Source organism: Pyrus communis, chromosome 8 (assembly GCF_963583255.1).
Source record: "Pyrus communis chromosome 8, drPyrComm1.1, whole genome shotgun sequence".
In the NCBI taxonomy this organism is placed as follows: Eukaryota; Viridiplantae; Streptophyta; class Magnoliopsida; order Rosales; family Rosaceae; genus Pyrus; species Pyrus communis.
In genome coordinates, this window is record NC_084810.1 from 21,957,848 (window position 1) to 21,972,609 (window position 14,762).

The 14,762-nt window shown below is 37.5% G+C and overlaps 2 protein-coding genes across 2 annotated transcripts; both read right to left on the bottom strand.

Annotated features, from left to right (window-relative positions):
* Positions 1-1,203: 1,203 nt before the first annotated feature.
* Positions 1,204-5,588, bottom strand: LOC137742441 (methylsterol monooxygenase 2-2-like). The gene is made up of 7 exons (XM_068482305.1): positions 5,381-5,588; positions 3,885-4,022; positions 2,802-2,947; positions 2,512-2,631; positions 2,223-2,435; positions 2,034-2,114; positions 1,204-1,517 (listed from the first exon to the last, which is right to left on the bottom strand). The coding sequence occupies exons 1-7, from the start codon at positions 5,408-5,410 to the stop codon at positions 1,436-1,438; spliced, it is 810 nt and encodes a 269-aa protein (XP_068338406.1). The 5' UTR covers positions 5,411-5,588; the 3' UTR covers positions 1,204-1,435.
* Positions 5,589-12,793: 7,205 nt separating this feature from the next.
* LOC137742511 (uncharacterized) lies at positions 12,794-14,762 on the bottom strand. Its single transcript, XM_068482396.1, has 2 exons — positions 14,303-14,762; positions 12,794-13,346 (listed from the first exon to the last, which is right to left on the bottom strand). Exons 1-2 carry the CDS (start codon positions 14,652-14,654, stop codon positions 12,817-12,819), a joined length of 882 nt encoding a protein of 293 aa, XP_068338497.1. The 5' UTR covers positions 14,655-14,762; the 3' UTR covers positions 12,794-12,816.

Sequence of the window (14,762 nt, forward strand, 5' to 3'; positions counted from 1 at the left end):
GGGTAATGTTGCCACCACTAGTTCTGACCTTAAACCTAACAAGCCTCACTTTAAAAGATGTTTTCATTGCAATTATTCTGAGCACTTGAGGATGGATTGTGAGGGTTTTAAAGCATGGCTCAGGAAGAAAGGTATTAAGTTAATAGATAAAAATAGTATGAGAGAATGATTTGGTTACGATTGCATCAACTAATTATGATGTGCAAGTTGGAGGACTGGTTGTCGAGTTCAAATGTTTGAATCTCCAAATTCTGCACACGTGAACTCTAATTTTTATTTTATTTTTGGCAGATTGAAAGACATCCAAATTGCAGATTGGAACTATGTTCATTGTGCTAAAAATCTGAAAGTAAAATGGTATTGTTAGTAAACAAATGTGTAACATTATGTAAATCGTTGTCAAATATACAAAAAAATTTAACAATGCATGTATAAAGTTCAACCTGCCATAAAATTTTGAAGAATATCTTTATACATTATGCTTATATTTATTTAGTATTTCTTTATTATTGTCTATTAAGATTTTGTGACCTTATCTGTAACTCATGATAATGTAGAGTGAATACATGTTAGGAAAGATATAATCCAACTTGTTTCAAATATTGTCTGTGAATTTTATTTATTGGCATGATATAACATGGCCTAATTGAAAATTGACGTCTTTTAAAAATAAAAAGTCATTTGTGTTATGTCGTTGAAAGAGCGATTCTAGGGATAAATACTTTACAACTAATGTTGTTACCTGTAAAGTATTTTAGCTTCAATAACTTTATTAGTCATTTGGGTTAACCATTCTAGTTCCATTATATAAACATGAAGACTGATTTAAATTTCTTAATAACATAAATAGGCATTCCTATTTTTCAAGTGAAGCTTCGTACATGCAAAGCATTGAGTTCAAGTGTATTAAGGAACTCTGTAGGATATAATACACAAAAGTTTTCCAAATTACCAGATGATGAGCACATAGAATCCAAACTGAAATAGGTGCATTATTTGTATGATAATAAATCTATTACGTATTTATGTTACAGTAGAATTTCTAGGCGAAACAATAGCTCGTTCTCTTAAACACGCAAAATTGGAAATCTATTCATCAAAATTTGCGTCTGTTGCCAAAAAAAATTCTCAATAGTATCATTGAATGATTCAATAATCATATTTCTTGGAGGCTCCTAATTGAACCGAAAGAAGAGGAAAGAATAAAAGGGCAACTTCTTCAATCATGTAAGAAATAGGAGCGCACAAATGTCCATCAAGCATTTCCACTGATTCCACACTAACATAAGCTCTAAATCAGAAAGAAATCAAACACAAAAATGCGGTTGAATACACGATGAGGCGGGGGCAGACACAAACATCTTCAGCACTGCCGATAAATCAAAGAACCGATTTACTCATGTCCAGTTGGTTCTTAAAAATTCTGGCTCCCACATCACATTTCCTTGCCGTCATCTTCTACTCCGGCTTTCTTCAGCACTTTCAGCTTTCTGTAACCTGTATCAGTTCCAAATAACCTGAAAAGTATAGTAGAAAGGGATGGTTAGCGTACCTTCAGCTGCATTGTGGCATCTGTTGGTTTAATTTGTGATATGAAACATGACTGATCATTTGGGTTAAAACCAGTCATAGTTCCAGAGTCTCGAAGCATCACTGGTCTCAATGTTTAACCGTTAGGTAAGACTTTGGGCCAACAAGATCCATCCGCACAAATATGAACAATGAAAAAGAAATCGAGAGCCAGTTCATGTTGTAATATAAAACATTTTTAAAGCAAACCACTGACGGTATATTAGGAAAGTGCAAAATACAAGTATGCAACAGAGCTCGTCAGTCATAACAATAACATTCTTAAAATGAACAAAATTTGGTTTCTTGTTAGATTAGTAACACTTATCCTTGTTAAAATACTTATTTAAACTAATGAACAATCAGATGTAAAAGAAAAGGTAAAGAAATTCCTTCGTAACCGATCAATCTCCTTTTCACTAATTAGTTCAGAGACACTTAAGCAACACATGGTAAAACTTTACCTGTCCATGTAAACAAAAGTTGATGAATAATTGCCAGACTTGGTGTAAAGCAAACGGTGATGGTAGTCGTGAAAATCAGCGCTGTACGATGAAAGCAGAAACATTTTCAGCTACAAATGACCAAACAGAGAAAAATATATTGTATACACATTGCTAAAAATGACCAAGTGGTGAAAAAAGCACACTCACCCTCCATACAAAGGTAAAAAGTTTGAGAGGCTCCATGGGAAATGGTAACCACAATGTGCCTCGACAGTCTCCAGCACTCTAAGTACCATCCATAACCACAGAGTAATTAGGTGGGGCCCAGTAATGGCAGGACCAATAATGGTGGCAAAGCCAAGGAATAATATCTCGGCCGGGTGAGCATATTCAGAAGTCAGTCCAAATGGTGTAGCATACCTGCAAAGATTCAACTCATAAATTACACCATTCAAAACTCTTAGCACTGAGTAAGTTACTTATAACTCTCACTTACTCATGATGGATACTGTGCACATGCTTGTACAGCCATTTTGTATGCAGAACCCTATGTCCCCAATAGAATACAAAATCCTCGAGGATGAAGTAGAAAATGATCTGAGTGGAAACAACTTTCCTGCCAAACCAAATGCAGAATTACGGAACTAAGCATTTTAAAAGTCTAAATTGTTCAGAAACGGAAAAGTTTAGGGTCTTTGTTAATTCTAAATGGGTCATATGATAATGGCATCAAACTCCACGATGTCTGAGAAAATATGCTCTAGCATATAAAGAACCTGAAAATACCAGGACGGCAATGGAAGACTACTCCGCATGCCCATGAATTTGAAGACAGGATATGAAGCAATCATAACTGGCAGATTGACACAAAGATGATACAGGACTAGGCGAGTAATACATTTCTCCTGGGCTGCAGGGCTGTTATTTTTTGTCTGCACAAAACTAGAATAAAGTCATGGCACTATTTTGATAAGATTTTATTGAAACGCCATGGGGACAGAACCTTCATACACGAGCTGTATGAATGGAAGATAACAAAGAAACATTAAAGAGAAGGAAAACTATTATGAATCTGCAAAATTAGTAGCAATAGCCTATCTAGTTCATTCAAACATCTTTCTCAACATATGTGCCATTACCTCCACTAGAGAACATCAGCTCCTCCACTCCACCACAAAGACAAAACACACATAACTTTTATTTTTCTTCATGGCAATTCAACTATTTGAACCCAATAGCTCACTCACCAAACTAGCTATAAACTGAGTCACCCCAATCAAAGAAAGAGATAGCCCATTACACCCCACCCATAGACCACTGTAAGCTAAATGCCTAAAACAAAATATATACAATGCCTCCCCTTCCACCTTCTTAAAATTACACCTGTTAACCATAATCCTTTCTCTTAATCACAGATTCACATATATAAAATGTCAATACTTTCTTAAGACCTGCACCCTTTGTATAAAGGGCTACCTTTAGAGCATCACTTGCCCCCTGAGCCCTTCCCCAAAGAGACAAAAGCTGAGACAGCCGCAATAAGGCCCAGTAAGAAGCTTTGGTCTCATACTTCTTCCTACAATATAAACTCCACCCAACTACGCTGTTCCATCACCTTCAATTCTAACCTCACGCAACCCCAACCATCCCCAATCATTTAGACTTCAGCTAAAATTACAGTTCAGACCACATTTGCCCATACAATCTCCAAATAATTGCAAACTAAATACTTCCTTAAGGAAGCTATATTAAACAGAGCTGGAAAAACATGTCCTACAAATGCCACTAGCCCGATGAATCTTAGAGAAAAGGAAAGAAATTTCATCTTCTAAAGAATCATATCTAAGAGCTCAGTGAAGAGAGATGAACCTGAATCTTGTACTTGCTCAGCCATCCTGCCCTCTCAAGATATATAAAAGGGAGTCCAGAAAAGAAGAAAACACTTTCATGGAGAAAGAAACTTCCTAGACATGCCAGTTGAAAGTCGTTGAAATTTGTGATCAGATACTGCACAGTCAAAATAGAAGAATCTCAAAAAAGTAAGAAAATATCAGATACCAGTAGAGACCATTAGGTGCATGAAGTAGGAAAATTCATCATCGCATACCACAGGAGCTGCTCAAGAGAAATCAGTTACATTTTCCTTTCATTTGTGAACGCTTATAGTTTTCATGTGCACAACCTAGACTCAGTTCCCAATCCATGTGTTCGGTAGCCCAATATATACTACAAAAACTAATGAAGTTTGAACTTGCATGACATACAGGTTGGACGATTTTTAGGACCGTCTACCTAAAATGTATCAGCGCCTATGAAAAAAAAAAGTTTATTTCTCAATCCCCCCACACACACACACAAAAAAAAAACAAAAAACAAAACAAAACCACCACCAACCACAGAAAAAAAAAAAAAAAAAAAGATTAACAGAACTTTCTGAGTCAGATCTCAATAGCAGCTAATTACAAGATCAATCAGATACAGAAACAGAGTCTCCTTTTGAATTCTCTGCCCATGTATCAGTTCTCTGTCCACATACCTCCAGGTACAGTAAGTTCTCTGTCCGCTTCAATCTGTATTACTTCACATCCAAGCATCATGGGCTAACACTGTTTGACCACAAACTACGTGAAACTCACTTATGTTTGAAGGAACATAATCCTAACAATTTAACAAAGCGCCTCCAAATCGACCGCAGCATTAATCTTGAACATCTAATGCTTCCCTAATGTCACTATAACGGAAAAAGGACAGAAATTGACAACTGAAAGAGAACCAAAAACCAAATAACCCCGCCACCATGAAAACAGTAACGACAATCAAATGCACTAGGCACATCAAATCATTGCGTTATCGCACAAACAAATAATAACACTTGAATCTAATTACATTGCTTCGAATATATGATCACAATGTTTGACCACAAATTACACCAACCCGCTTCTTTGCGAAGAAACATAATCTTAATAAAATATCTCCAAAATCCTCACCAAAAATCAACTTTCAACACCTAATGCTGCCCCACTATCCCTAATCTATATTCCTCAAAAGAAATCCAAAAAAGAACAACCCAGCGATCTCATTACTAAATTCAATAACCACAATACTCAAATGCACCGTACAGATCAAATCATTACACCAATCCCACCCAAAAAAAAAAAAAAAAACCTATCACACCAATCATAATCCACATGCCAGCATTATCACCAAATTCACACACACGGGTAAAAACAAACACAGCAATTCCAATTCAAAAGCAACCAATGCCCAACAAAAATATCAAATCTTGGTCCAAAAAACAAATAAATAAATAAACCCCAAGTGAAATCTTTGAGCTATAAAACCAAAAGGGTTGTTAGAAAAAGTACCCTCCAGCCAGATTCAACAATGGAAGCCATGGAAAAGCAGCTTCTGGGGGGCAGAAGAAGCAGATATCTGAGAACCCAAGAAAATGCAGAGGAAGAAGAAGAAGAAGGAGAGTTACAAGAAGCAGCCCACAGGCGAGATGAGACAGACTGTCTCTCGCAAATAGGAATCTGGAGAGCTCTTTGTATATTTGGGCCCTGTTGGATTTATATACGATAACCTTAGCTGAGCTGACGAGCGGAGTTCAGAGTGCGCACGTCTAATCTGCCACTTATTTTATTTTATTTTATTTTATTTTTTATTTTTTTATTTTTTTTATAAATTTATTTTTTTGAAAACAACGTCTATCTGCCACTTTGGAGTTTTGCTCCTCCTCTGATTCTTTCTGTGGTTTACCCAATTTACCCTCTTTGCATCCCTTTGCATATGAAAATTTTGAATTTTTAATATTTACCCATTAAGACAACTTAGTACTACGATCTAGTAGTATTTTTTTTAAATTGTAAATGAGAGATCTTAGGTTCGATTTTTACTAAAGGAAAATTTGAACTATATTATTGCTAGTTTATTGTGAAGCTAAACACACCACCTTCTCTTAGTGTAGATATATATATATATATATATATATATATATATATATATATATTACCCATTGAGGAGTTGATTTTTAATTGGGGAAGAATCACTTGGCTTGCTGTAATTAGTGGCGGTAAGGCAGCTTCTCCAAATTTCATATAATTCTGCCACTTATCTCTTAGTCAATCAACTTAAATTAACTTGCTTTTGATTTAGTGGTATTTTTTTTTCTTTCTAAATATTAGAAAATAATCAAATTTAATTTTTATTGTATAAAATTTTTTGCTAATTTATCTTATTCGTTGGTTTATTTTTATATACTTTATTTGATCTAACCATCAGAAATAAGTATAGCGTGTGAATGTGGAGAACAAATGTGTGTTGAAATCAAGATTCTAAAAGATGTTAAGCACTAATCAGGCGGTGAATTGAGGCTTAGCGCCTAGGCGGATTTAAGTAAACTTATTATATATCATATAAAAATAAAATTCTATTAGAATGCATAAATTAAAATAGAATGACATATAAATTACAAAGTAATAAACATGATAAAAACATGGGGAAATATAATATGATAAGTGTTTATCCAAGTATTCAACAAGTCTCTTATAATTTATATATAAAAAAAAAGCCAAATGAAAGTGATGTATTTTTTGTCTAAATGAGAGTCAAGATCTAAGTGGGTGCCTAGGCATGTCTAGGCAGCCGCCTAAACAAGTCTAGACGTCTATTCTTAATTTTTAAACGTCTAGGGGTTAATCGATACGGTGACTGAATTTAACTCTCTAAGATTTTAAGTTCGACAAAACGTCTAGTAGTTCATCAGTACAGATGTTAAAAAAGTATTTAAGTTCGAATTTTCTACTTTGTTGATGCCAAAAAATATTTATTCAAAATTTATAATTTGTGAAAAAAATATATGTTTATTGTCACGCCCCAATCCCGACATACGTCCAGAATTGACACGTGACGTCACCAAAATCCGTATCTATCATATCTCACCTCCGAGATATGGGCAAGCACAACACAATAATCGAATCACATAGTTATTTTTCGTATGCTTTATGGCTGCATCTAACCTCCCCGTTAGACTGCCTACGTACCCTAAACAAGGATCAAGTCATTCGTAGTTCGTCATGCACAATAATTGACATATAACACAGTCCGATTAAGTCGAAAGGTATAACATTTCTCAATCAATCAATAGAACTTGACAAGCATGAAAATACTAGACTCAGGGTTACATAACAACCCATCTGAAAATCATGATTTCCCCTCCATCAATATATAGGCCATTATGTCACAACATGATACCGCAATTCACAACATATATCATTTCAAAGAACCAACGATGTACAATACCATTCTCGAGCCACATTTATCAACAAGTCTAATCATAACAATAACAATGATATCCAACATAACAATCCCACATGACGATTAACATTTCCACTTCATCCATCACATAAATCATCACGTTTCCCACATAAATTCGCGTTTCATAGCGTGTAACATATTTAAGAATTAATAAAGTACATACTATTCTCTAGAAATATTAATCAACTAAAATACTCATGATAACTCCACTCATATCCAACGTCATTCCATAATCACATCAATCAATAACACATACAACAAGTCGAAACGCAAGGCTAGAGCAACACAATTCAGTTGAAGACTACATCTTTGAAAAAGGGGATTTTGGACCACCCAACGGACCAAGGCTCCAAAGGGGATTCCGGACCATCACTCAACGGAATCCAAACAGAACTCAGTTCCAATCCACCCAACCGAATTGAACGGAAGTCCAAGAAACATAACAACGGCTCGAAGGAACAAGACATGATTCAAGTTACTCAATTCCCAAAAACTCAACGAAACGAAACAATATCGAGCAACAAATCCACATCACAATGGGTTATCGGCCAATTACTAGACCTCACATCTTCCAAGCAATTCAATATGCGTTTCAATCACATGACACAACCATTTCCAATACACAAGTCAAATCACATTTCACTTCATCATACCAATCACTATACTTCTAACATTATATTTCAATACATAGCTTGTAACATATCAAGGAATCACGAAGTACAATATTAACATTTAATTGCGTTAATCAATCAGTGAGATAACATATCATTTCACAAATTTAATTAAAGAACTCTACATAATTCCCAATTTGGGTTACGAATAATAACATGGTAATTCTAATTTATTTTCACAATATCTATTGTGGGTAATTCCCATCTACTCGAATTTAGGATTCTAAATCACCTTACGGAATGAACAAGAGCAAGGATTCCGGACCACTCAACGGAATCCAACAACATTAGGTTCCGGACCACTCAACGGAACCAAAATATCAAGCGGTTTCTCATAATCTACCCAGACCTGTCATATGTAAAGTCAATGCCAATATTATGGAATTGGTGCATTGGCAATTCAGGCACTCAGATAAGCTGAGAGGTTCGGGTGAGGGACAATAAAATAAGCATGTGATACAATAATAAACCCAGCCATCAATCATAATTTATAAACCTTGAATATAAATCTTTCATAGGAAATCAATACCAAACTTTTGAAAACTCCGAGGGAGGCACCCAGACATCCAAAAGTTCATTTCAAACGACCATAACATCTCACACCCATATTCACATACACACAATGAAAGTAGAATTAGGCGACACTGTTCATCCAAAGCCTACACTTTGCAACCATCTCAAACTAAACTCCATGAACTAAGGTGGATACAATCCCGGACCATCACTCAACGGGATCGTGGAGTAAGAGGGATTCCGGACCATCACTCAACGGAACCCAAACCAAGATACGATTCCTGACCATCACTCAACGGAATCGCAGAGTGGAGTAGGAAGGATTCCAGACCATCACTCAACGGAATCCAAACCAGGATACGATTCCGGACCATCACTCAACGGAATCGCGGAGTACATTGCATAACCACCAACCAATGAAACAACACATGACTCAAGTTACTCCAGTTATAAAGACTCAACGAAACAAGATATGAAATAATGAAACAAGCATTGACACATGTTTCAAAACAACAAACCCCATGACAATGGGTTAACGGTCCACCACTTACCCTCACCACATCATATCAAGCCAATCATACAAAACAAACCATATTTCCAATATGCATGTCAAATCCCACTTCATATAACTATATCATTGGCTAAATATGAAAATTAACAATTTATAGGAAAAATGATTATAAAACCATTTCATATTCACATATCTTAAAGTCACTCACATTTCATCATAACATACCATCTATGTAAATCAAACACCTTTCGAATATGCACGTCAATTCACATATCACGATCATCATCAGTACACAAGCCAAATCATGTTTGATAAACATAGGTCTATGGCTAAATATATATAAATATATATATAATCACATTTCAATAGAATCACATTATAAGACCAAGTAAAATTCACAGATGATACCAATATAAGGAATCAAGATAATAACCATACCACATATGTTCAAGTCACTCTCTAACTAATGTAGGCCCATTAGACTTCACTTAAGTCTCCCATAGTACTAATTTTATTATTTAGAACGTGCCGAGACATGTTGACCACAATTCAACTCTCGGTCAACGATGGGGTCCACAACAATCCGCAAATCAGATTTATGATCCATAACTTCCCAAAGTCCACATTATGCTTCGAGGATAACATACTAAAGTTTCATTATGATCCAATGGTCGAATTGTCGTCAATCACACAAACAAGTGGCGGTCCAAATTGATCACCACACCCAACAATTGAATCTTTGGCAACCAAGCTAGACATAGGTTCACATGATCACTAGAAGGTATTTGAAACCTAGACAACACTCGTGAACGATCCCACACACCGCCACACGCAGTGGAAGTCAAGGTGGAGGGTTTACAAACCCCGAATTTCAACATTAACTAGATGAGCTCAAATTTACGTGGTAGCTAGAGCTCAACAAGGGAAACACTTTTCACAACTAGGCCGACGATAAATTCTAACCGGAAACCGTCCAATTTCACCGGAGAAAACCGGATTTCTAGGTGTTCTAAACACCCAACTCTAAAATGAATACGAAAGCATAAACTAAGCATACCCACTTGAAGATTATGAAGAGTAGATGAAGTTTCATACCTCACTCGTAGGAAATCATTGCCGGAATCGCCGGAAAAGTCGTGGACTTTGCGACCTCGAGCTGCAAAGATGGAAAAGAAATGGAGAAATCTAAAATCACAGAAATGTAGGGCTCGTCAAGAGCTTTCCATGGACACCAAGATCATCCAAAACGGAGCTCGGATGAAAAAGATACAAGCGGGTCAAGTTTGGTGTTTTAATGGGTCAATTACCCCCTAAAACGGGTTAGGCAGCACCCCATTTCCATTTTCTGAAACCCCACCCCACCATTTCTGGAGGTTTCCCCCCAATTTATAGCATTTTGGTAATATTACCAAAACACCACCAACTTCAAACGACTTAACTTCTCCGTTCGGACTTGGAAATAAGATCTGTTTACGCCTACGCGCTCATGGAATCGAACTCTACCTAACCAATTCAAGAGTTGACCTAAAAGGTTGAGAAAATTGGAAATGACTAAAGTACCCCTCACTTCGTTTTCTTAAATTTGGAGAAATAAAGAACTAGTTCCAATCAAATCTTCGAAATACATCAAGAATAAAATAAAATAAAATAATAATTTTGGGGACGGGATATCACATTTATGAACCGATTAAGTCATCTGTATAAAATACATGAATAATTGACAAGAGAAATTGAACTTTTCACTAAAAGAAGAATAAAGGGAGGGTACCAAGGTGATGGTATCCACGCACTTCTTTTTATATTTCTCACCACTTCTTATTAATTTGTATTATTTGATCATTTTCAATTCATTCCACCTGACGACCGAAAAGTTAAAAAAGTGTGTAGAATCTTAGAAGATAAAAAGAAATATGTGGATAGTACCGCCATGAAGAAATTGAAACTTTAGATGATAGGTCCACATTTTGCATAATGACCCGTTTTAAGAAAAGATGTATATATAATTTTAAGTTTCCAACCAATTGTATTATTTCACTTTATGTATTAGACCAATTTTTTTTTTTAGTAAAGCAACTGCGCGAGCGACGGCGGACGAAGTGGAAGCGAGAATGTCGACTTGAGTAACGCAAACATTGGTAAGAATCCAATAATTCGAACGACCCTAGAGCACACTGAAAAATCCCTTGTTAAAAAGGCAGGAGGACACAGTATCAAACAAAGATTCTGAAAATTTTAAATCTAATTTCACAGAGCATATATATCTAATAGATATTGATAATATAATAGTCCCCTGTCGCCATCATTCACAGTTCACTGTTGGACAATTCATAAACTATAATGCTAACTACTTATATAGTGAGACAGCAACTCAGTATGTGGAGTAAGCTATAAAGAAATAACTGTCTTGGCATACAGAAATACAGAAGAGACTCATGTTTTTTGTCCGTGCTTTTACCAATATTTTGTCTTTGCTGAAGAGATTTGAGTTTGTTCAGCGTTTGGCCGATGATGTAGTCTCGTCTTCGAGCGATGATTCTATGGTCTCATCTTTCAGAGGTTACTCTATGTGGTCTCATCCTCTAGCGATGATGTTGTGTGGCCTTGCTCATCAGCGAAGATCGGTGTGTGCACTGGTATAGGTTTTGTTGCATATATCGGTCTTTTGACAAATTTGTACTGGTGCACCTGACTAGTGGTAGTTGTTTTAGGGATTTTTAATTTTTAATTAATCGCTTGTTTGTGCAAATTCACTACAGATCAATGTGTTGATTACTGAAGCAACGTACCAAATTGACACCCTAAGTTTTAAGTCTCATGAACACTTGATTGGAAGTGGAAAGAATATCCACCAATGCACCAACCACATTCCAACAGTGGGCGAGATGAGCTTTCATTTTACCTCACTGGGTCACTTTTAGGCGTGAAGAAAATGACATTCTACCGGACACTAACCATAATCCATCCCTCCTCTTGCTTATAACCACTCCCAAGTCTTTCCCCCACGGAAGGAAAGTTCACCTCTCCGGCTCTCATACGCTTTTCGGATGGAGGGCCTCATACCCTTCGTTTACAGGGCGATACTTCGGTATAAGGCCGGTGGGCAACTGACCATGGAAGACTCCTGGTACAGCAAATTGCCTGTCGTGCCATACATAACAAGTCCGGCAGATTCTGCAAGCTCCGATCGAGCGGAAATCCAACTCCGTCTGTCCGAATGTCTCTTGTCTTCTACCTCGGCCATGAGTCCTCCCCCGAGCTTCCGACCCATTGCCTCTTCTGGGATCCAGTTCCCTGTTTGCGCTTCTTCCTCCAGCACACTCATATCCTAACAAGAAATCGGCACCTGGTGCTTACAGAATAACTAAGAAAAATGTTGATAGCAGGAGCCTATTGTGAAAAAATAATGATACGCTATTGAGTTTCTTGTATTCTCCTTTTTTTGCATGGAATGTTTGTTCACTAATGCAAGAATTGTGTACGAAACTCGAACCCTCGAGTTTATTCAGCAGAAGCAACAATTTTCGTTGCAGCGTAAACCTAAATTCTCCAGGCACATCTCCAAAATGTTTCAAAGACAATCAAAATTTTCAAGCATACCAATTTTTAAGCTGAAAGCAACTAATATTAATTACTCATTTAGTACTCTTACAAGCAAGAGCAACAAAATCCTGAACATAGGTTTAAACAAAGCATTAGGACCCAAAATCCTGCAAAACATTCCTAATGTGAATATCTTTATAGAAAACGGCGGGAGGGGGGGGGGGGGGGGGGGGGCTTGGTGGGGGAAGCTCTAATTTGTCCTCGGTGTGGCCCATTCAACCCTGAGGATGAGATTGTCATAACCGTACCCGTTCAGTTTGTTGATTGCTCTCTGGGCATCTTCCCTGTTCACAAAGTTGACGAAACCAAATCCTCTGCTAACGGAAGTATTCTTATCCAAAGCAACGTAAACACGGCTAACAGCACCAAAAGGCCGGAAAAGTTCAAGCAAGTCAGGCTCACGAGTGTCCTCTGAAAGGTTGGTGACACGAACAGAGTTCTCATCATTCCTTCGTCTCATATCACTTCCAACTCTGTCTCCACCTCCTCTCTGGACTGGAGGAACATACTTACCTGTGCTAGGAGTTCCAGGCACTGCTTCTGTTGTAGGAGGTTTATCAATAAATCCTTCAGTCGGTGGGGCAAGATCCTTATACGGGCAATGTGAAGTCCAGTGATCACCCTTCTTACCACAAGTCCTACAAAGTTTGAGAGCAGCCCCTCCTTTTGTGAGTTGAGACAGAGGGTCTCCTCCAGCCTTTGGTTCTTCTGCTTTGCTACCTGTTCACAGTCATATACAGAAAATAATAATCAGAAAACCCAACATACCAATTACCATGACCAATTGGCATCGATCGATAACAAATAAATCTATTCTATATCAAGAGAAAATCAAACAAATCTCTGACAAAAGACATAACAGAGAAGCCGCAGATGCAATGCAATATATGAGGGCATCAACAAATAGTTCCTCTATTTTACTCCATGTTAACAATGCATCATCCACAAAACTAAATCACATGGCTAGTGAAGGTAACTTCAAAAATCAAACTGATCCGACAAATTTGAACTATATCATATCCGAGAAAGTAACCATAATAACAGTAGGCCACTTGACTAAAACAACCTTTAACCTCTCCACAAACCTAATTAGGGGATTTGAGCACGGAACCAGATGACGTTATAAGATTTAAACTAAACATACTCACAATCTCGGGTTAGAAATCTACATCGTATAACTAGACATACCCGCATGTCCGTATGAAGTTATAAGATTTAAACCAATCCCGGTGGTCAGCTAGACAGTCTACGGACTCATGTACCAAGCCAGCATTTGTTCATTTAAACATAGAAATTGCCTCAAACAGACATTTCCATTAAACAAGATAAAAGCAAGGGAAATAAAACGAAAATGCGTAGTAATGGTTAGGTTATTCGTATCGACCATTTAAAATTCCACTCTCTCCTTCCTCCAAACAACAAAATAAAACAAATTCAATTCAATTTTAGCTTCATTTATTCCAATTGCAAAAATTTATTTAGTCAAAATTTAATCTAAAGGATTAATAGATGTCTATCGCAAATACCAACAGAGAAATATATGACCAAAATCTCATGGGAAATATTCCAAATTAGCCAAATGTAGTTCTTCACACAAATTCCATATAATCTTCCTCAAAATCCGAAATTAAAAACCCTAATACCGAGAACCTGAAAAGAAGAATTCAAAAGCTTACCAGGAGCCCTGGGGCGCTCGAGAAAGATCTCTTCGGTGGAGACCATGGTGAGCCTAGCACCGACGTCCTCGTGCACGGCGTCGCCAAACTTGGGCCAGGAGCGGCGCTCCACGGCCCGCTTACTGAGCCGGGCCTGGGCGAGCCTCCGAACCCGGGTAATGGTCGTGATCTTGACCTTATTTCCATCCTCGTTGAACTTGTATTCGATCACCCTCTTGATCCCGTCCTCGTCGGGCCCAATCACCTGCCTCGGCGGCAGGAGAAAGTCGAGGTCTTCGCCGTCGTCCTCCTCGAGCTCTCCCCATCGGAGCTTTGGGGGTTGGTTTCCGGATCCGGGTCTCACTAGAGCCATCGCTGTACGTGCGGGGGGAAGGAGATGAAGAGATTTGGGGATTTTTTCAGGGTTAAAGATTAGGGCTTTGTGAGAGAGAGAGTGTGTGCCGAGTTAGAGAGATGAAGG

Excerpts from the sequence above, each read along its gene's own strand:
- LOC137742441 (XM_068482305.1), bottom strand. The coding sequence starts at position 5,410 with ATGGCTTCCATTGTTGAATCTGGCTGGAGG. Across the intron at positions 2,632-2,801 it reads AGTCTTCCATTGCCGTCCTG|GAAAGTTGTTTCCACTCAGA; the intron begins GTATTTTCAGGT and ends TTGGTTTGGCAG. Across the intron at positions 2,436-2,511 it reads GTGCACAGTATCCATCATGA|GTATGCTACACCATTTGGAC; the intron begins GTAAGTGAGAGT and ends GAATCTTTGCAG.
- LOC137742511 (XM_068482396.1), bottom strand. The coding sequence starts at position 14,654 with ATGGCTCTAGTGAGACCCGGATCCGGAAACCAACCCCCAAAGCTCCGA. Across the intron at positions 13,347-14,302 it reads CGAGCGCCCCAGGGCTCCTG|GTAGCAAAGCAGAAGAACCA; the intron begins GTAAGCTTTTGA and ends GACTGTGAACAG.